The following is a 21,455-nucleotide window of genomic DNA, read 5'->3' as shown; positions in this document are numbered from 1 at the left end:
GGTAGCACGTAGCGGAAGAAGGCTGCGTACATACGTAAGGGGGAGGGTCTCTCAGAAACACGTGTAGCTCGTGGGCGGCGCCATATTGTGGAGGTGAGCGCGGCTTCTGGTACGTCTGCTGGTTGAGGATGCGATCGTATACCGGCGACTTCGGAAGTCAGCGGGGAAAACGTCGTCTGACTTCAGTCTCTGTGGGCAAAACCCACGTGCGGAATTTGGACGTGGAATCTCTCGTTTCCGCCTCCAGCAGTGGACCGGCCCTTAGTTTTAGTTTCGGCTTTAATATTCCGTACCTGGATTTTGCCCATTGATAGCGCATATTCCGCAGGCGAGTTTGCATCAAAGGCGTAGATCTTAGGGGCAGCGTTCACATGGACTTGGGTGGCATAACGCTCCCCGGCGGGTGGTCCTCACACTGCGGCCCCATGTTATCCTGTTACTGCCGTTACTGCGGCAGAAATAACGCACAATTAGATTCTGCATTAACGCAAGAAGTTCCACAACATCTCCCCAAAATGTGTTCACAGTTAAAAGACGCACCAAAATTTGCAGTATTTGACACAATCCACAACTGCATCTTGTGGAATAAGCCCCCCGTGTGTGTGAGACCCTCAATGGGTACAATGTGACACGGAAAGTCACACTCTGCGTCAACAAGTGGGGTCATACACTTCTGTATGGCCATATTAATGCACTTTGTAATATACATCGTGCATTAAATATGAGCCATACAGAAGTTATATACTTACCCCTCCCCGGTGTTGGCGTCCCCGTCTCCATGGCGCCGACCAAAGCCGCCTTCTGCCTGGATTAGACGCGCTTGCGCTGAAGGGGCCGCTCCGGCGTGCTCGCGCCGTACAGGTCTTTTGCGCATGCACAGAAGACCTCTGCGGCGCGAGCACGCCGGAGCCGGACAGAAGAGGGCAGACTGCGCAAGCACGTCTAATCCAGGCAGAAGGTGGCTTTGGTTGGTGCCATGGAGACGGGAACGCCAGCACCGGAGGGGGTAAGTGAATAACTTCTGTATGGCTCATATTTAATGCACGATGTATATTACAAAGTGCATTAATATGGCCATACAGAAGTGTATAGACCCACTTGCTGCCGCGGGACAACCCCTTTAATTCCCATAGAAGTAAATAGGAGTTACGGAAATAGCTCGGCTCTTTCCCAGCGACCAGATGGGAATACTCCTTTTAATACTTCTGTCCCGCACATAATAGAACATCATGGCATACTTGCTCTTCTTTTTTGGCATCTGTGCCAACGTTTAACCATATAAACTCATTATTTGCCTCACAAGTTTGAATTGCAAAAAAAAAAAAAAAGATGCAAAATCCAGTTTGTTTTTTCTTTCTGCCTTCCAAAAAATACAATAAGTGTCGAGCCTCATGCACACCGGCAAATTTTGCTGCAGAATCCGGGGCTGGTGTTTCCAGTTGCGCATGAAAGCTCACAGCATCTCCATTTTCCTGCGGTTCTCGCACAGATATCTACAATTGGGGTCAATAGAAGCCCTCCCACCCCCGGCCCATCCGGACTCCGCAGGAAAAGCAGGAGTTTACAAAGAAAAAAAAAATCCGTACTGCGCTTTTCTGACGGCGAGCCGTGCGGACCATCTGCAGTACAGCAAGAAGAAGACAGGTCTGCGCGGATGCCGGAGAAGAACAGGACAGCAGGGTCAATGGCGGGATTCAATGCCAGATTCCATAGGAGGAACCCGCCCCGCTCGTGTGCATTCGGCCTTAACAAAAAAAATAACTTGTATGTGCCCCAAAATGGTACTAATAAAATCTACAGCTCGTCATGCAAAGAACACGCCCTGACACGGCTCCGTCATGTAATACAAATGGAGTAACATGCTCTTTTTTTTTTTGTGCAGATGGCTTCCATTGAAGTCAATGGAAGCTGTTTGATCCGCGGCCCTTCCGCGAGGACATTACGGAAAGTTTGCAGATTGCGCATCATTGCTTGGCGATCACGTGGGAAAAGCAGTAATTTGCACACAAAAAAAACTGTACTGCACATGTCCGATGGCTCGCCATCTGCAGTACAGATGAAAAGAAAAGCAACCAGGTACATGTTGGCGCCGCTGCTGCCAGGGCAGGACTCCACATGCAGAATCTGCCCCTGCAGTATGCAGGAGGCCTAAGGCCTCATGTCCACGGCGAAAATAAAAATTAAAATCCGCAGCATTTTTCCCGCACGTGGATCCGCGCCCCATAGGAATGCATTGACCACCCGCAGGTAGATAAATATCCGTGGATGGTAATTAAAAAAATTTCTGGAGCATGATCACGCATGCGGGAGCTCATAGAGCACATAGCTCAATTGATCTCTCGCATGAAAAATAAAAGACAATTACAGTGCATCCACAGCCCAAATCCGCAGCGGATCTGATTTTCCCCGTGGACATGAGGCCTAATTGTACCGACCTGCAGAAACAAAAGTTATCATGCCAATTATGCAACATACTGTATACTGTAAAAAAACACACTAAAGCAGAATTGATATCTTTTTACATCCTGTGCCCCAAAAATCTTTTAAAAAAGTTATACCCTAAAATGGTACCAATAAAAACTACAGCAGCAAACAAGCCCTCATCTGACCGTGTCAACGCAAGGATATAGAAGTGAAGGGTTTAGAGAGTGGAGATGAAAAAGCCCCAAAAATTGCTACAAATTGGTGCCTGTCTTTTAAATATTTAAAGGCGGTTTCACACACCGCTTTGGGGGGGGGGGGGTGTTTTTTGGGGGGTTTTTGCAGTTTTTACTTTGTTTTGTTTAGAAAAAAGTTTTCGTTTTTGTTGCAGTGTTTTAGCTCCAAGCCAGAAGTGCATCCAGTAGGAAGGATATAAGTCCTTCTTTTATATTTCCTTAAAGGGGTTGTCCCACAGCAGCCGGAGAGCTGGTCTGCGCTTGCGCAGAAGACATGTGCGGCGCGAGCACGCCGGAGCGGCCCCATTCAACAGAACAGAAGACCAGACAGCGCAAGCGCGTCTAATGGAAGGAGAAGGCGGCTTTAGTCGGCCCCATGGCGACGGGGACGCCAGCACCGGAGGGGGTAAGTGTATAACTTCTGTATGGCTCATATTTAATGCACGATGTATATTACAAAGTGCATTAATATGGCCATACAGAAGTGTATAACCCCACTTGCTGCGCGGGACAACCCCTTTAAGGTGTAAATCTACTTCTGGCTTTGGTTTAAAAAACTGCATAAAAATGCTCACAAAAGCCTGTGTGTGAAAGCACCCCAATAAAGCTGCACAGACTCTGGTGGCACTTGAAGTCCCTACTAGAGATGAGTGAGTACACTCGGATAAGTGAGCATCGCTCTTCTCCAGTAACTGCATTCTCGTCCGAGCAGGCTCGGGGGGGAAAGTGAGAGACATCTCTCTCTCTCCCCTGCCGCCCCGAGCCTGCTTGGACAAGAATGCAGTCACTTGAGAAGAGCGATGCTCACCCCAGTAACTGCCTTATCCGAGCGTGCTCACTCATCTCTAGTGCCTATGCTTTAGAATTAGGCTACACTCACATAGCATATTAGACTACTTCCTGGGCTTCCATCTGGATTCCCAAAAGTCGGCTTCTAACGGAGCCCCATACAGAACCATAGGCTTTTATTACTAAAGCGGATGACTCCAAGGTTTTGTCTGGATCCCATTTTTGGAGATTCAGAAGAACCTTGAGAGGAAGCCGGAAATGCTGTGTGAATGTAGTCTTAGTTTAGGACTACAGAGCGACTTTGGCCACAGCAGGGGTTGCTTGACCAGAAGTTGCTGAGTAGTCCAGCAACCTTGCACTTTCCTTGAAGTAGAATGGGATCTGGCTGCAAGCCACAGGTTGATTGCCACAACCGGAGTCTCAAGGTGCAAAACAAAAAAGCTGAAATTCTGCAACGATTCCACCATAGGTGAACACACCCGAACAATGTTCCACATCCTTTCCTTTACTCTTCTTGCTATACGGGTTTGTGTATATTGAAAACCCTATAAAAATACGATAAATTTCTCTTTTTCAGTAGACAATCAGAATGGCGGCTCCACTCTCACCCAGAGCTACTGGCAAGTTCATCACGGAGAACAGCAAGGACGTGTCTGTGGACATGGAGGGGGTCCGCTCACTCGCCGAGAAGCTCTTCCAGAAGATTGGACGGAAGGAGATCACCTTAAGAGGATGGAAGTCCCTGCATGAGCTGAACCCACTGGGCTGCGGGGGCGATGCCGTTAACTGGGTTTTCTTTGCAGACACCTTGAACTTCTCCTTCTGGGCCGAACAGGAGGATAAAAAGTTCTTGGTGAAGTACAAAGGGAAGGAGTACAGCGGGTACTGGTCATTCTGTGCCGCCATGAATAGGGCCTTGGATGAAGGTTGGTAACTGACTGCTGGCACATTTATGTTGCTGTAGTTTCTATCAGTGTTTCATCCACTTATTTGCCATGAATCCTCACTAAAATTTCCAGAGACGGTTTTTCATTAGATGATTTATGCAAATTTTGGAACATCCTCCACCAATCTTAACCCTTCTCAATCCACTCTCTGACGTCTAAAGACATTATGATTTAAGGCTGTACAGTTCCAATGCTGGATGACATCCGTCGGGGTTCTCTTACTGTATATTGCCAGCCTCTCTGCTGTCGGAGCCTATCCAATGTGTCACCTCATGCAGTACTGGCTTTAGCCAGCAGATAGCGCCGTTGTATAACGGCAGACAAAGAATAAGCCCCCTAGGAAAACCAGGATACAAATTGGACTGGAAAGGGTTAACATCTTTGAGCACCGTGAATCTGTTCCCCAGCACCCGTGTTCATAGGAAACCCGGATTGCACCAGTTGGATTTTTACTGCTGATTTCTGTTTTTTCAAAAGAAAAGCACAAAAAAGCTCCGCCAACCCTTGTATCTCCCTGTTGAAATAACATACAATTAGCTGACGACCTCATTCAGGTGACTGTAAGGCCGGCTGTCCAGAGGCGTAGTGATTTCCTGCAGCGGATTTCCGCCGCGGGATAACGCTAAAGTCACCGTGATTTTCCGCGATGAACCTATTATTATTGATAGTTTCATCGCAGCATGCCACGATTTTTATACACGAACGGAAAATCGCGTTGATTTTCCGCTTGTGTACATCGGGCTGCACTTTCCATAGTTATCCTATGGAAAGCGTTTATTGCGTTACCCGGATTATTGCCCATGGACAGGAGGTCTTACACGACTGAATTTTAGCATCCATAGTACAGCTTGACTGTGGGACTATTGACCCCAACTGACAGCGGCATAGGGACTAATGAGCACGTTAGTTCAAGTGTTTAAACCTGTAGTCAGGACTTGGCAGTCTTGATGCAGGCGCTAAAATACAGTCTCATTATGTCCCTTTTTATTGGGGCTAACTTGCTTGTAACCGCGGTAGTCAAGTTTGATAACTATTGGCCTTATAATATTGCCAACACTTGTGTGCCTCTGGTCAACTTAGGCCGGCTTCACACTGGCGATGGGCTATTTTGTGTTGCGAGAGTGAGTGAAAACGCATGAAAATAAAACCAATGATTTTCAATGGTTTCATTCTCATCTGTGACGCCTTCACTGCACACTCGCAGCGCTAAGAAAAAGCAGCACTATCGCCCGGCGCCAGTAGCACTGGCCCCATTGAAAACATAGGCAGTACATTGAGCTCCCCTGTCACAGGTGGACCGCAGGGATGAAGGAATCCTCTGCCATAGCTGTCACAGCTTTGGCAGAGGTCCGCGATGCTATCCATTGCTTTCAACGGGGCTAGCGCTGCTGCAGCCCTATTGAAAGCAATGAGTTGCAGGCAAGCACCGCAGTGATGATTTTCGGGGAAAGGGCTTGAAATATAAGCCCTTCCCTGAAAATCCTCTCTAGCTGTAAAGAAAAGTTTTTAAAAAAATTAACTCACCTAGAAGAGCCGTCTGGCAATGAATGGCTGAGGGCTGCCTGTGATTGGCTTAGCACTGTGACCAATCACAGGCAGCATTCACCTGTCAATCAATGACAGCTGGGTGCTGCCCCTGATTGGTTACAGCGCCCAGCCAATCAGTGGTGGCGCTTTCTGGGAGCTGGGATTTTTCAATCCCTGGGCTCCAGAAAACATCTGCCGGGGCCAGAGAGAAGAGCCGGAAGTCGGACGGCTCTTCTAGGTGAGTCGAATTTTTTTTTTTTACTTTTCTTTACAGCTTGAGAGGATTTTCATAGAAGGGCTTATATTTTAAGCCCTTCCCTGAAAATCATTGCCTGCAACCCTATACTTCCAAAGGGGCTGCAGCAGCGCTAGCTCCATTGAAGGCAATGGATGGCATCGTGGACCTCTGCCACAGCTGTGACAGCAATGGCAGAGGATTCCTTCATCCCTGCGGTCCCCATACAGTATAGGGGAGCGCGATGTACTGCCTATGTTTTCAATGGGGCCAGTTCTGCTGTCCCGCCCCCATTAAAAACAATGGGCGATAGCGCAGATTTTTGTTAGCGCTGCGAGTGTGCAGTGAAGGCGTCACAGATGAGGATGAAACCATTGAAAATCATTGGTTTCATTTTCATGCATTTTCACTCACTATCGCAACGCAAGACAGGCTATTGCCAGTGTGAAGCCGGGCTTAAGGAAGGAACTTTTTAGCATGACATCCGGAACATCTGTTTATATCTGTCGTTAATGGGCTGCCTTAAATGAGGAAAAAGGTAGGTTTGTTCTAGAGATGAGCGAACTTACTCGGTTCGGGTGTTTTTGCACTCGAGCACCGCTTTTTCCGAGTAACTGACTACTCGGACGAAAAGATGCGGGGGGTTGCAGAGGGCAGTGGGTGGGGGGGGCGAGAGAGAGCTCCCCCCCTGTTCCCCACTGCTACCCCCCTGCTCCACCACGCCGCCCCCCCCCCGAATCTTTTCGTCCGAGTAGTCAGTTACTTGGAAAAAGAGGTGCTCGAGTGCAAAAACACCCAAACCGAGTACGCTCGCTCATCTCTAATGTGTTCCCTAGAAACGGCACCATTCCTGCCCAGGATCTATGTCTGGTTTTAGGCATTTGGCCACATTCAAGTGAAAGGGTCTTGGCTGTAAGGCCCTGTTCGCACTGCCGAAAAATGTGCCACAGAATCCACGCCCTCTTGATTTTAATAGGAATCTGCCACTTCTTGACACCGAGATTTCATGCCAGGAAATCCGTGTGAGATCTGAAACCAGAGAACCTCATAGTCAATGTTCTTGCGGATCGCTGCCTGTGTATTTACAGGTGGAACAATCTGCATCAGATTGAACCCTAATATAGGAGTAAGTGGACAGGTATGCTGCTGCAGCTAGGGGGGTGGGAAACAGACTTTTACGCCATTTTCACACGCCCGAGAAAATCGTGCGATGTGAGATTTTGTCATTGAAAACAATGGGAGAAACTCTGCGATCCTTCGCCACGGCTGTCTTCCATACCGGAAGATCGCTACTTCCCCGAAGTGATGCGTGGTGGTTTTGAGATAAACACGCCTCGCATCCACGGAGAAATCGCATGTTGGCGTGCGCAATATCAGGCCGTGATTCACAGCGTGATATCAAACCCACCTGTGTGAAGTTAGGCTTCGGGCGCTGCCACATGGGCAAAATGATTCTACACCCAGATTCCGCACTTCTGCATGCTGAAAAGCCAAGGGGCATATTTACTTAGACTGGCATTTCATACAGTCTGCACCCTTCGCCCAGAGAGAAATGTATTAAGCCTCTTAATACACTTGTTTCGTCTGGCGGCACTTGTCTGTCCCAGAAGGAAAACCAAGTCCAGCTAAGAGCCAGGGTAGGCTTCCTGGTATAATCGATGCCAGTTTCTGTCTCAGAATATAGTAGAATTGGCGGGCAGCATGTGGTTGCACCTCCAAAATTAGGCCCCTCTGAAAAAGTGTCAGGGTGCGGTGTAAATGTGAAGCGTGGTGTCCAAAGATGAATAAACAAGCCCCATTGTCTTTAACCTCTTCATGACGCGGCCCTCCTTTTTTTCCATTTTCGTATTTTCCTCCCCCCTTTAAAAAAATCGTAACTCCTTTATTTATCCATCAACGTCGCTGTATGAGGGCTTGTTTTTTGTGGGACAAGTTGTATTTTTCAATGGTGCTATTTAAAGTACCATATAATGTACTGAAAAACATTTTAAAAATTCTAAGTGGAGTAAAATGGGAAAAAAACAACATTCCGCCATCCTTCAGTGCGTCTTGTTTCTACGGCGCACAAACTTCAGCAAAAATGACCTGATATCTTTATTCTACGGGTCAGTACGATTACTACGATACCAAACTTGTATAGTTTATTTTTTTTTCTTTCGTACTGTACAACTTTTTTTTTTTTTTTTTCAAAGACATTTTTATTTTTTTAATTATTTTCTGCGGTCATTTTGTGCGCGCAATAACTTTTTTTATTCTTACGTCGACATAGTTCAGCGATGGCTCATTTTTTTTGCGTAATGTCCTGTAGTTTCCATTAGTACCGATTCGGAATACATACAACTTTTTGACCGCTTTTTATTGCGTTTTTTTTCTGGGAAACGGGGTGACAAAGTGCATTTCTGGCGTCCTTTTTTTTTTTCGGACAAAGTTCACCGTGCATGGTAAATAATGCGCTACTTTGATAGATCGGACTTTCACGGCTGTGGCGATACCAGATATGTATTTTTATTTTATTATTTTGATTTTTTAAATTATAGATATGGCAAAAGGGGGGTGTGATTTAAACTTTTTATTCCTTTTTTTTTTTTTTTTTTTTTTTTTTTTACAACTAAAAAACTTTATTGATCTTTTTTTTTTACTTTACATTCAAGTCCCCCTGGGGGACTACAATATGCAATGCTTTGATCGCTCCTGCAGTATGATGTACTGCTATAGCATTACGTCATACTGCAATTTGACAGGCAGCCTATCAAGCCACCCCACGGGGATGGCTTGATAGGCAGTCTCTCAAGGCAGCCCTTGGGTCTTTCAGAAGGCCCCCGGCTGCCATGACACCTGCACAGCTCCCTCGATCTCACCGCGGGGGGGGGGCCGTGCGGGACTTAAATGCCGCTGTAAGAACTGACAGCGGCATTTAAAGGGTTAATAGCCGTGAACGACCGATCACGTTTCTTGCCCGCGGGTGTCAGCTGTAATAAACAGCTGACGCCCGCGCTGTATTCATACATACCTCGACGCTCCAGGATGTAAATGTACGTCCTGGAGCGGGAAGGGGTTAATCTTCAGGAATGATGTGATCTGATAAGATATGTAATTGGCGGGCAATTATTTTGTAGCTATAATTTATTTGCAGCAGGTGCAAGAGAAATGTAACGGGCCGTGTGCCAGACAGTTGTGTGTGATGAACGCCTGGCCGCACGGGCATTGTGTTGCGGGCACAGATCCACGCAATGGGTTAGCCCAGTTCAATGAGGAAAATCAACATGCAGATTTCCTGCCATGGAATCCAAGTAGCGTTAGAAAGGCTTCATTTCTTGTCATGTTGAACTTGGGGTCCGGTTCTTACCTCACAATATGTAGATTGCTGTGAAGGCAGAATTTGTCATTAAAATTGTATTAAATGGGGTTGTTCCAGAATTAACTTTTATTACCTCCCCATAGAGTAGGTGATGAAAGACTTATCGTGGGGATTAGAGATGAGCGAGTATACTCGCTAAGACACATTACTCGAGCAAGTAGTGCCTTAGCCAACTATCTCCCCGCTCGTCTCTAAAGATTGGGGGGGGGGCGGCGGGGAGGAACGGAGGGGAGATCTCTCTCTCCCCTCCGCTCCCCGCCGCAACTCAACTGTCACCCACGCCGGCCCCCGAATCTTTATAGACGAGCGGGGAGATACTCGGCTAAGGCACTACTCGCTCGAGTAATGTGCCTTAGCGAGTATACTCGCTCATCTCTAGTGGGGATCTCACTGGTAAGCCCCCCACCGATCCCAAGAATGGCCATCCCGTGTCCCCTTCTTGTCACAGCGGGGTTGCTTCTCTAACCCGCAGCGACATCGATGGAACGGAGTGAAGGCCAAGCATGTGCGTCCGCTGCTCCTTCATTTCTGTTAGGATGATGGAAATAGCTGAATGCTTGCCCTCCGCTATACCCAGCAGTCCCATTGGAAAGGAATGAAGCGGCACTATTCATGCGCAGCCATCGCTCCATTCCATCTCCTCCTCACTACGGGGAGAGTGCAATATGGAGGGGGGGAGGGGGGCATGGGACCACCATTCTTGGGATCACTATGGGTCTCGGTGGTGTGATCCCCACTGGTTAGACTTTTATCACCTATCCTATGGCATCCTATTCTGGTATAACCCCATTTACTGTTTAGTATGGTATAGCAGAGCAATATGGATGACCTAAGCGGTCTGCTTTATACTTCGAGCTGTTTTTGAATTTTCATTCGCTTGTGGATAGTTAGCCTGTTTGGAGGGAAGTGGTTATGGGAGTTGTCACACAGTGTGCTGCGTTTGCAGCATACATACGGGGATTTGTAGGTCATCTGCAGCGCAACGGGGCTGTAAGGTACTCGATTACTTCAGCTTTTGTATAAGATTCCTTAACGGTTTTCGAAGTTTTGGCCTGCAGCCCTCGTGAGGTTTCGCATACCCTATATGTTATAGTTTCTTCATACTTTGCATGTATTATGGGTTTATAACTGTTTTTTACCTTTATTTTTTTTTCTCATTGACCTCTTCTTAAAAGTTTCATCCCATTAATGTGCCTAAATCCAGAAAAGTAGTAAGCCATGAACGGATGAGCCCAGCACACATGACTCTAAATTGTGGCACAAATGCCCATCGGGAACCTATCAGCGGGTTGCCGCTTCCTGAACCAAGGGCAGCATGGACCTGGGACTGGTATGCCCATTGTCGCATGTATGTGTTGTTGTGAAACGTGGCCATGTTTTAGAATGAACACACTTTGGAAGTTTGACTTGAAACGGAACTCTCAGTCAGAGGTGCACCATATCTGCCACTCCCCGCCCACAGCAGCCTGACGGACAGCTCCGTCCTCCTTTTGTGTATAGTGAGAGCTGTCAGTCAATAGTCTGTGGCCAGGAAGAGGCCGCCACAGCCTACTACTTTGACTTGAAACTGTGTTCCAAGTCAGGCTTCAAAGTGTTTGTTCTGCAATGCAGCCGCGTGTTAGAAGAGCACATACATGGGGACAATGGGCATTATCTGTTCTGGGTTCATGCTATCTGTGGTTCGGGTCATGTGAACCCGGTGACTGGTTCCTTTCATAAATTTTTCGTAATAAAATATAACACTATTGGAGAAAAATGTGCCAGAAAATGGAAGAAAAACATTAAAAATATGAGGCCTTGGGGTTATACTACCCTGTTTCCCTGAAAATAAGACATAGCATGATTTTCCAGAATTTTTGAGGATGCAAAATGATTTTTCAGGCTTTTTATGGATGCTTGAAATATAAGCCCTACTCCAAAGTTAAGCCCTGCTAACAGTTAATTAAAAAGTCAATTTAAATAGTGTCCAGGCAGCTATACATGTAAAAAAAGTTTAACCTTTTTGAACAAAAATTAATATAAGACACTGTCCTATTTTCGGGGAAACACGGTATATAAAATTATCTCCACATATCTAAGAATTTGTTGGGAATGGCGTAATTAACCTTCTTTTCTGATTTTGCTGTGACTAACATGTACTTGTAGGATTGCACCTCCTACCCTATACTAGTGTGTGCCCTTCATATCACCACTGACATATATATCTTTCTCTGCAGGAATCCCCCTCACCATCGCCTCCTATTACGCCAACATAACCATGGACCAGCTGAAGCATGTTCTGCGCAGTGACTCTGATTTCCCTATCCCGATGATCGAGGAACGTCTGGAGATCCTTCATCAGACTGGAAAGATTCTCTTGGAGAAATTTGGTGGCTCTTTTCTAAACTGTGTGAAAATGAGCGAGAAGAGTGCGGAGAAACTGCTGCGGCTGGTGGTGGAGAACTTCCCGTCCTACAGGGATGAAGGCGTCTTCCAGGTTACAGAGCAGTCTTTATTACACCTTTATTACACAGGGGTAAAACAGATATAGTACAAAGTGCCATATTTACTTAGTGCATAGATTATACAGGACGCAGTTTAGTCAATACAGTAAGTCAACATGAGATTGGTGATCTAACAGATTTCGGTCCAGTATATATTAGTTCACTTGTGTATATGCTATTTCCTACATTATATGTGTAGATACCTTTGGAATAATCTTTTCCGTGGGAGTCGAATGACTATCCCGTGTTTTGATATCTATATACTGGGTTGTGTTGACCATATTAGTCGCTTTGTGTGGTTCGTGGACTAAAAGTGAGTAAAGTTCAATAGAGAAACAGAGGAGAGAAAGGCCTCATGCACACGGGCGGAGTTTGGCTGCGGAATCTAGAGCGGGCATCCGTCCTGGATTCCGCAGTAAATACCCTCCATAGCATGCTATGGAAAAGTGTGATAGATATATATAATTTTTATTTTTTTATGCACACAAGCAGAAATCAATTGCGATTTCAGCTAACGGACGAAAAATGGCAGCATGCTCCATTTTTCTGCACGGACAGCTTCCATTGAAGTCAAGCCGTGCGACCTGCGGCCTTTCCGCAATTGACATTGTGGGTGTACCGCAGATTTCACTGGAAAAGCAGGAGTTTAAAAAAAAAATCTGCACTGCGCATGTCCAACGACCAGCCGCAGTACAGATGACGATTCAAGCTAACAGGTACACGCGGACGATGCTGCTTCCGGGGCTGGATTCCGCATCCAGAATCCGGCTCTGCTGTATACAGAAGGCCTAACATAGAGGAAAAACAAAAAAATAACAGATAATATATAACTCACCATGGGTGGTTCGATTAGGGGTGTTTATCATGGGTCTTTATTACTCTTAATGTGTAGCTTCAGTTAAAGGGTAGTACAGGAAAGCCTCAAAATGGCTGCCATCCTTGCCGCCTGTGGAAACCCATCCTAGAACAGAGAAATGCATGCGTAGATCAGTGGGGACAGTAGTCGGGAGCGGAGCTTAACACAGCCTGTATTATGCCCCATTCCTGCCCATTTACCCCTCTTGTCTACTCATGCATTCTCCCTTTCTAGGACGGGTTTCCACAGGCTGTACAGATGGCAGCTTCTTCTTGGCATTCTTGGACAGGAACCATGGTCTCTTTGTCCATGAGGGAGCAATAAGTATTATCTTGGCTTGGCATTCCTGGAACATGAGGGGAAGCGGAATGGGAAGGCATTTGCCGGCTCCTTGTGCCACACTCGGGAGAGAGAGTGTCCAGACCTAATGGATTGTCCATTTGGATTTAGGGAGAAGAATTTTCTGCACTTGGTGTTCAGTCTTGTGGCAATCGGGTCCAGCTAGGGTTGTACCCATTGATTTATGATGGAATCAAAGACCTCTGGGTTCAGTTGCCTCTCCCCGGGTTTAGCTTCTGCTAGCTGGGATAGTCTGCTATGATGTTCTGTGAACCCTTCAAGCACTTGGCTGAAATCTGTCAATCCGATCCGCAATGTGTCAAAATCGAGCGCCAACACACGGTTTGACGATCCCAGTCTTTATGGTAGATAGCCCCTTATAATTGAGTCCCCCACCACTAGGACCTGTCTAGCCTGCCCTGCGCTCCCCGTCCTCTTCTTGAATGGATCTAGGTTGTTGAACTTCTTCCGCTCTCCGCTTTGAGGAGATCCTCGTTGTCATCTGAGAAAATGTATTTCTTGCCCTCATCAATAATCAGAAGACCCTCTCTGTCTTCTAGTTCCTCATCTGACAGATCTTGAAAGGAATCCTCCAATCTGAACTGGGAGTTTCTTGCCCCCGGGGTCTTTTTGTTGGCCCTGAGATTCCCCCTTTACGTCTTAGTTTACTTGCATGTTCTTTTTGAGTTTGAGTTATCCCCTGGACTTTTCCTCTTTTACTGCTGATGTACAAACTGATTTAGCGGAGTGACAACAGGAGAGGTATAGCTGGTAGGAGGAGTCAACTCTTCCCTTGCATAGTGTCGCCTCCTAGTGGTAGGAGCTATACCCAAGGTCTGTGCTGTGTGCACATCAAGAGGCCAGAAACATAAAGCATTCTTGTTCGTGCCTTTTATAGTTCACAATTGGCTTTTAGGTACAAAAAAGGCCAGTAAAATAGAATACCTTTTTTTTTTCACCCCCACAAGTTTGTGTGAAGCCACCATATAAAGAGGCCTTTTCTTTATAACTAGAACCCTTCAACCCACATAGACCACACGGTATGCGGTTGAAGAGTTTCAGTTAAACGGTAAGCTGTGTGTGTTTTATGAGGGTCTGAATGGGTTAGTTATTGCTACACAACCACTTCTAATTGTTCTCTGCACTCAGGCAGCAGTAACCTTTGAAGTAATTTGTGTGACTTTATCTCATTAGTTTGGCGCCATCATTTACTCTCATTGCAGATATCATACAATTGTTGATAACACTACGAATTTCGCTGATTTTACGATTTTTATTTTTTATTGCTAAAAAGTAAACAGAAGTGACTTTAGCTTTCAGTTCGGGCTGCTATGGTTGTAAAAGTAATGAATACTTGTGTATAGTCAGAATAACCGGCTAATCGCATTGCCAGCTTGTATTGTAGGGTTTTGTCTTTAAGACTTCTGGTAGTTTTGCGACAGGTAACAGACAGCTGCGTACATTGCGCAGGGGTACTGCAGGCCGAGTCCTAATAAAGGGGCTATTAACGGTCATTTAAATTTCTTCCCGGGTCCCTCTGTGTTGGACCAGCTACTTCCAGCGTCTCACATCATAGGGGAGCAACGGGTTGTCAGTTCATTATAATAATTGAGCAAGTCCTTCTTTCTATCATCACCATTGCAGTGATAGAAAGAGGGGTTTGCTTAATAATTATAATGAGCCTAAAGTCCATCCCTCTCCTATGATATCACCAACGCTGCTTGCCCGCAAGACGCCTTGTCGGAACACAGCTTGAAGTGACTGGTCCAAGACAGTGGGACTCTGTAAGAAATTTAAATTCACTGATAAAGTGTACCGCTATCGGCCTGCAGTACCAACATAAGCCACTGTGCAATATATGGAGCTGTCTGTTTCCTGCTAGCAGTTGGAGCAATCCCTTTAACTAATGTCCTCTTCTCATTGTAGGGTCAGAAGGTGGCCTTCTACAAGCGTGCACAGATCCTTGTGGGAGACACCTGGGGCGTATTAGAAGGGCAAAATGACGGCTGCTTCCATGATATTGATAAAATAACCATGTTCGCCGACTACAGGATTCCCCAAGCCCTTGTCCATTTTGGTGCTATGAGATATTCAGACGATCTACTGAAAAAGCTGAAAAAAGGTTTGTATACTGTGTATACTGCAGTAAGCGGAGAGAAAGCGTGTTTACTTAAAACAGAACATAGACATTTAGTTTCAGCAGTAATTAACGGGTAAACCCAAAGTATCATTTGTATCCTAGCAACTTTTCAATTGGTCCCGATCAGACATTTCGTATCATTTTTGTTTCTCCAGCTCAATGCAGACCTTTACATCTCCAGAGTACCAGGCTACAAATTAACCCTGTGTAGTCTGAACCTGCAAGCCTGCTCCCTTCCATTTTACATACCAAAGTTAGTTTAATAAAGAGGGCTTGTTATGTCCCCTGAGAAGCAGAAGGGGAAGGTATTGTGGAATCCCCACTGATTCTAGGACTGTGCAAAAATTAAAAACTGCCTCTGGAATCAATGGAGGAAGTGCTTTTAAAGCATGCAATCTATTCTGCTTGTGGGGGCATGTAACAGGTCGTCTATAACCCAAGCCGAGTGTATTATTACTATGGCAGTTGGTTGGATGTTCCAGATCACACACTGTCTGCCCCAGTTTCTTTTCCCAGATAACTTTTAAAGGTTTTCGGTACTCTGGCACAAAGTACTAAGAAGGCTCTTGTCACATTGCCTTTATGCGATGCTGCGCTGTTACCGTCCTGGTTTCCATTCTCCATACAGAAAACTGTATGGGGACGGACTTATAGGCTGCAATAGGTTAGACAGATCTCGAAAATGCATTGTGAAGAGACCCTGATGTCATGGTGTGCTGCAGCCACTCACCTGGCCCTGGATTCGAGGTTGAAGGGTTGGTTAGGACAGCGCCTCTGTGGGTGGAGCCAGATTGATTGCAGCCAGCAGAAAAGCCTACAAGAATTGTTTCCGTAGTTGCTAGAGTGTGCCGCATAGCAAAGTGCTTGTGGTGGGTGACACCCTGTCCCAAAGGGCATCCAAGGAGAGATTCAAGTACTGTGCCTTGGCCCAGTGCAGTGTCAGCAGATGTGGTAGTGTAGATGAGTAACTGCTTGGGAACCCCACTGCAAAGACCGTATCCCTCTTGGAGGGGGTCAGGGGTGAGAACCATGGTACCCCACGTGCTGCCTGCAAGGTGGGTCTGCATCCCCCTGCCTGATACCTGACCTGAAAAAACTGGGAAAAAAGATTGGAACGAACTTGGGTATGGAGAATGAGATAATACACGACTGGTCAAAAGTGTTTAGAACGCCTCAATTTTTCCAGTTATTTTTGAGATTTAACACAATTCAAGTCTAGCAAATAACTTGCAGTGGTTCAAACGTAAGCTAAAAACCATAAAAAATATTACAAAATTTTAAGCTGAAACGCAACAATAGTGTGAATTCAGGATGTTAACCAAAGGGCTTTTTTCAGTAAACTCATCAAGGCCAGCTGCTGCGGCACAGAAAGAGATTGGATGCAAACTATTCCTACAGGTGACTCCATTTTTTCAGGACAGAGAGCATGGGAGGAAAAAGACAATTATCAAAGACAGAAAGATAGTTATAACCCTGAGGGCTCCAACCCACTGGCGATAGGTTTTCTTGCAATGTGAGAGTGAGTGAAAGCGCATGATTATGAAACCAATGATTTTCAATGGTTTCATACTCCTTTGCGTTGTGTGCACTCAAGCCTCGCAGCGTTAAGAAAAACCTGCGCTATCGCCCATTGCTTTCAATAGGGCTGGTGCACCTCCCCCGACACAGCTATGGCAGGGAATTCCTTCATCCCCGCGGGGGTGAAGGAATCCCCTGTCACAGCTGTGGCAGAGGTCTGTGAAGCTATCCCATTGCTTTCAATGGGGCCTGTGCTGCTGCTGCCCTATTGAAAGCAAGGGGTTTTAGGCAACCTCCGCAGCAATGATTTTTGGAGAAGGGCTTAAAATATAAGCCCTTCCATGAAATTAATGGCTAGTTGTAAGAAGAAATAAAAAATTACTCACTTAGAAGAGCCGTCCAGCTCTTCTCTCCGACCCCGGCAGTCGTCTTCTGGAGGCCGGGTATTGAAAAATCACCGCCTCCAGAAAGCGCTGCCTCTGATTGGCTCAACGCTGTGACCAATCAGAGGCAGCGCCTAACCGTCATTGAATGACAGCTGAGCGCTGCCGATTGGTCACAGCAGTCAGCCAATCACAGGCAGCACTCGGCCATTCATTGAATTCACTGCAGAGTGAGAGATGGTATTATGGACTGATGAATCAAAATGTGACATCTTTCGTACATCATGCAGAGTTTTTATACGCCGTCGAGTAGGTGACAAAATGGTTCCTGAGTGTGTGACACCAACTGTCAAAGATGGAGCAGGAAGCATGATGGTCTCGGGCTCTGTTGCTGGTTCCAGAGTTGCACAGGTTAACTGATACACTGGACATAATGGGCCAGCGCAGCATTTCCATACTCCAACCAGGTGTACACCAGAGTGTATTGCATGGTCAGGGATTCATATTAACGCAAGGCAATGATCCAAAACATACTTCTAGATTCTGTCAGAACTACTTAAAGGGAAACTGCTCCACTGCATGCAGTTTGGACAGCATTTTTAAACTGATTTATATATAGGTTTATGGGGAAAGATTCAGTGTAACTTGTATCTAATTCATTTAAACCTCTGCACATTCTGAGCTGAACAGTCCAATGGGGGGTGCTATCAGTGATTGACAGCTATCTGTGTTTGTACAGTCATACACAGCTGTCAATCACCGATAGTAACATAGTATGTAAGGCCGAATGAAGGCAATGTCCATCTAGTTCAGCCTGTTTATCCTCCTGTGTTGTTGATCCAGAGGAAGGCAAAAAAAAAACAAGAGGCAGGAGCCAATTAGCCCTTTTGGGGGGAAAATTATTTCCGACTCCCTAATGGCAATCAGACTGTTCCCTGGATCAACCCCTAATAGTTCCTACCTGCCTGTATACCCGGATTAACAATTAACGTAAGATTTATAACCTATAATATCCTTCCGCTCCAGAAAGACATCAAGTCCCCTTTTAAACTCCTCTATGGATTTTGCCATCACCACATCCTCAGGCAGAGAGTTCCACAGTCTCACCGCTCTTACAGTAAAGAACCCCTTTCTATGTTGGTGATGAAACCTGCTTTCCTCTAAACGTAGCAGTCCTGGGTATAAACAGATCATGGGAGAGATCCTTGTATTGTCCCCTAATGTAGTTATACAAAGTTATTTGGTCGCCCCTTAGACGTCTTTTTCCAGGGTAAATAATCCCAGTTTTGATGCCTCTCTGGGTATTCCAGTCTCTTCATTCCATGTATTAGTTTAATTGCCCTTCTTTGAATCCCCTCCAGTACTGTAACTGATAGCACCGCCCATTGGACTGTTCAGCTCAGAATGTGCAGAGGTTTAAATGAATTAGATACAAGTTACACTGAATCTTTCCCCATAAAGCTACATCAATCTGCTCGGCTCCTCCGGCTCTATAACATCAGGCCTGCAGTTTGGACAGCATGTTCTAGCTGACCAATTCCCTTTAAGAAGAAGCTAGTAGGTTTTAAAGAATGGAAGCGCCTACACAGTCTCCACCTAAACACCATTAAGCATGTTTGTGGTGATCTGGGCAGAAGGGTGATGGCAAAGAAACCTCCAAGCAGACAGTTTGTTACCTGTATAACTTCTGATTTTCTTGTAGGTTGGCTTTTCAAAAATGGAGACCGTGAAGAGATGGAGATCCGTGGTTGTTCCATATGGGCCGTTGAACTGGTCTGTGAGCACCTGCGGGAGTTATTTGAGAAGAATGGAGAGAAAATGAGCAAAGAAATTAATCCCGTCCTGATTGATCATTTCCTGTGGGATTACGCCCGTGATTATCGAGAGGCGATTAAGGAAGTGCCTTTCCACAGGGTTAGGTGTATATACTATTAACTCGATGCAGAAAGTAGCCGCTAGCTACATTTGGCACTTAATGATTCTGTAGTTATGCTGTTAATTGAGGTGATGCTTAATTGCACCTTGGGTATAGACTGTAGCAGAAAAATATATGTTCCAAACTGACCTCTAGTTTGAACTATGGCCAAAGATGAACTAGAAAACATGGGCACCTTGGCACTAGCTTCCCTTCACCCATCAAAACTGGAAAATGGAGTTTCCAAATTCTATCATTTTTAAGAAATCTGCCCATTCTGAAAAATGATAAAGGGCCTCTATGTTCAGCTGTTCCGGACCCCTGCATCTCCCGCTCTTCACGCTGGTTCCATCTACGTCCGGCAGATGGTAACCTGTATACAGTATAGGCTGACCGCTGCAGCAGTGCACTGTGATTGGCTGCAGCAGTCAGCCTGTATACAAAACCTCACTGGATGCAGGATGTAAAGGAAGCTGACGGGGAGAACGGGAGATGTAACACTGGACTGCAGGGTCCACAGCTGGTCAGTATAGGCTCTTTTATTATTTTCCATGATGGCCAGCTGTTTAAGGGAAAAAACATACATTTACATCTCCGCATCTGATTTTGTACCATTAAGGCAGAGTCGTAGGGTAGGCAGCCACCTAAGGTGCAATTTACAGACTACACAAGCTGCATAAAGGTGCGGTATGGTCCCATAGCCGGCTGTGGGCACTGTATCCTTGTATTACAGACATGAAGTCCTTGAGTCCTAAGTGATGCGACTTTTCGAGGGGACCTGTCCTGGTCCCTTTACTTGGTTGCAAGTATTTCTGAACTCTGTCTTATTAGCTTTACAGTGAAGACAAGATACCATTCAGCCTGCTCTTGTATTTTTTTTAGTACTCTGTTAAATGTTTTTTTTCTTTAAATCTTAGTGAATTTTGTACTGAATTTTTGATTGAAAAGTATCAATAGTTTTAAAGTGTTCCCTCTTTCCAGTGAATGTTACATATTACAGACTTTCTATTAAACTAGCAAATCCTAGAGGGATTAGTAAAGATGTTTAGAAATCAAGTAGTCTTGTTACAATATCCTTTATATATAATAATCTAGATCGGGGATGTACCACCTTTTCTGGTCCAAGGAACATAATATTATATTGGGCCACTCACTACTTAGGCCTCCCTCACACAGGGCATTTGCAGAAACGCAGCATTTTTCAACGCTGCGTTTACTGCAGATTCCGCCCGGTTTCAGCAGCGCTGGCACACTTTATGCCAGCGTTTTGGCTGCGTTTTCAGTTCGGCTGAAAACGCAGCCAAGGATGCTGAAAAGAAAACAAAAAAAAGTAATCCTCACCTAGCCACTGCAGTCCGGGTCACGGCCGCTGGTCTCTGCCGCTGATCCGGGCTCCCTCTGCAATCCTAAGTCTATTGCCATAGGCCAGGTTTGAAAACCGCGCCTCCAGCAATAGAGTGCTGTGATTGGTTGTCGGTGCTGGCTCGATGCTCAATCACAGCCCTTCATTGACTGTCTTAGCCAATCAGAGCTTGCTGGTGCTGCATTTTCAGCCCTGTGTGAGCAGCCCCATTAAAATGAATGGGAGCCTTGTACAGCGTTTAGCGTTGGGCTGAAAAGGCAGCGCTAAACGCTGTACAAAACGCCCTGTGTGAGGGAGGCCTAAGACATTTATGGGATAACGAGTATATTTCATAACATCTGATAGATGCAGGTTGTACTTACAGAATGGTGATAATAGGGATCCTCCTCACCCCCAATTAGCGTGTAGCTCTCTCCATAGTAGATTATGGGTGTTGGAACAGTTTGCATTTCACAACTGGCAAACATAGATGGGCACCTTTAACCCCTTCAGTGGCAGGTTTATTATTACCATGTCATGCCTCACAGGGCAGGTTTTTTTAAATGAGTCAACAATGCAATTTAATCTTGCAAGTATTTAAAAGTACTGTACTACTTTAACAGTTGGTATTGTGGCAGGAAAATCTCCGGGGCTTATTGCACTGAGTATGCAGTAAAAACTCCATAAGATTTCAGATGACAGCTCAGTGCTCTGCACATTTCAGCACTAGAGCTGTCCACGGAAATCTTCCGGGGTTTAACTGCATGGCCAGTACAGCAAGCCTCGGAGATTTTCCGGGCGTGCCACTAAAAGGGTTAACTCATATATTCCTTTCTGCAGTGCTGTAGGGTGACGTTAATCCTTTCCTACTATAGCACTCTTTCATTTGCCATTTTAATTTTTTCGTCCCCCCTTTCAAAACGTTTTTGATTTTCTTTTTTTTTCTTTTTATTTTTTTTTAAATGA

At 45.7% G+C, this 21,455-nt stretch overlaps 1 protein-coding gene across 5 annotated transcripts; it reads left to right on the top strand.

The window, feature by feature from the left end:
• The first annotated feature begins 46 nt into the window (after positions 1-46).
• Positions 47-20,203, top strand: LOC136576281 (queuosine 5'-phosphate N-glycosylase/hydrolase-like). 5 transcript variants are annotated; one of them, XR_010786333.1, is made up of 6 exons: positions 47-93; positions 4,024-4,372; positions 11,730-11,989; positions 15,118-15,313; positions 18,935-19,796; positions 19,830-20,203. XR_010786333.1 is itself a non-coding variant. In XM_066575453.1 (5 exons), exons 2-5 carry the CDS (start codon positions 4,036-4,038, stop codon positions 19,165-19,167), a joined length of 1,026 nt encoding a protein of 341 aa, XP_066431550.1. In that variant the 5' UTR covers positions 47-93; positions 4,024-4,035; the 3' UTR covers positions 19,168-20,203. The 5 variants fall into 5 exon arrangements, 4 of the variants coding, with proteins under 4 accessions (XP_066431550.1, XP_066431551.1, XP_066431553.1 ...); XM_066575453.1 differs by having other exon boundaries at positions 18,935-20,203; XM_066575454.1 differs by having other exon boundaries at positions 68-109; positions 18,935-20,203.
• Positions 20,204-21,455: the final 1,252 nt, after the last annotated feature.

This window comes from Eleutherodactylus coqui, chromosome 8 (assembly GCF_035609145.1).
Source record: "Eleutherodactylus coqui strain aEleCoq1 chromosome 8, aEleCoq1.hap1, whole genome shotgun sequence".
Lineage (NCBI taxonomy): Eukaryota > Metazoa > Chordata > Amphibia > Anura > Eleutherodactylidae > Eleutherodactylus > Eleutherodactylus coqui.
Note: the sequence above shows the minus strand (reverse complement) of the source record. Positions and strands in the feature narration are given on the sequence as shown.

Bases quoted from the DNA above. Each gene is read 5' to 3' on its own strand.
- LOC136576281 (XM_066575453.1), top strand. From the start codon at position 4,036: ATGGCGGCTCCACTCTCACCCAGAGCTACTGGCAAGTTCATCACGGAG. The intron at 4,373-11,729 runs GTTGGTAACTGA...CTTTCTCTGCAG, and splicing joins GAATAGGGCCTTGGATGAAG to GAATCCCCCTCACCATCGCC. The intron at 15,314-18,934 runs GTTTGTATACTG...ATTTTCTTGTAG, and splicing joins ACTGAAAAAGCTGAAAAAAG to GTTGGCTTTTCAAAAATGGA.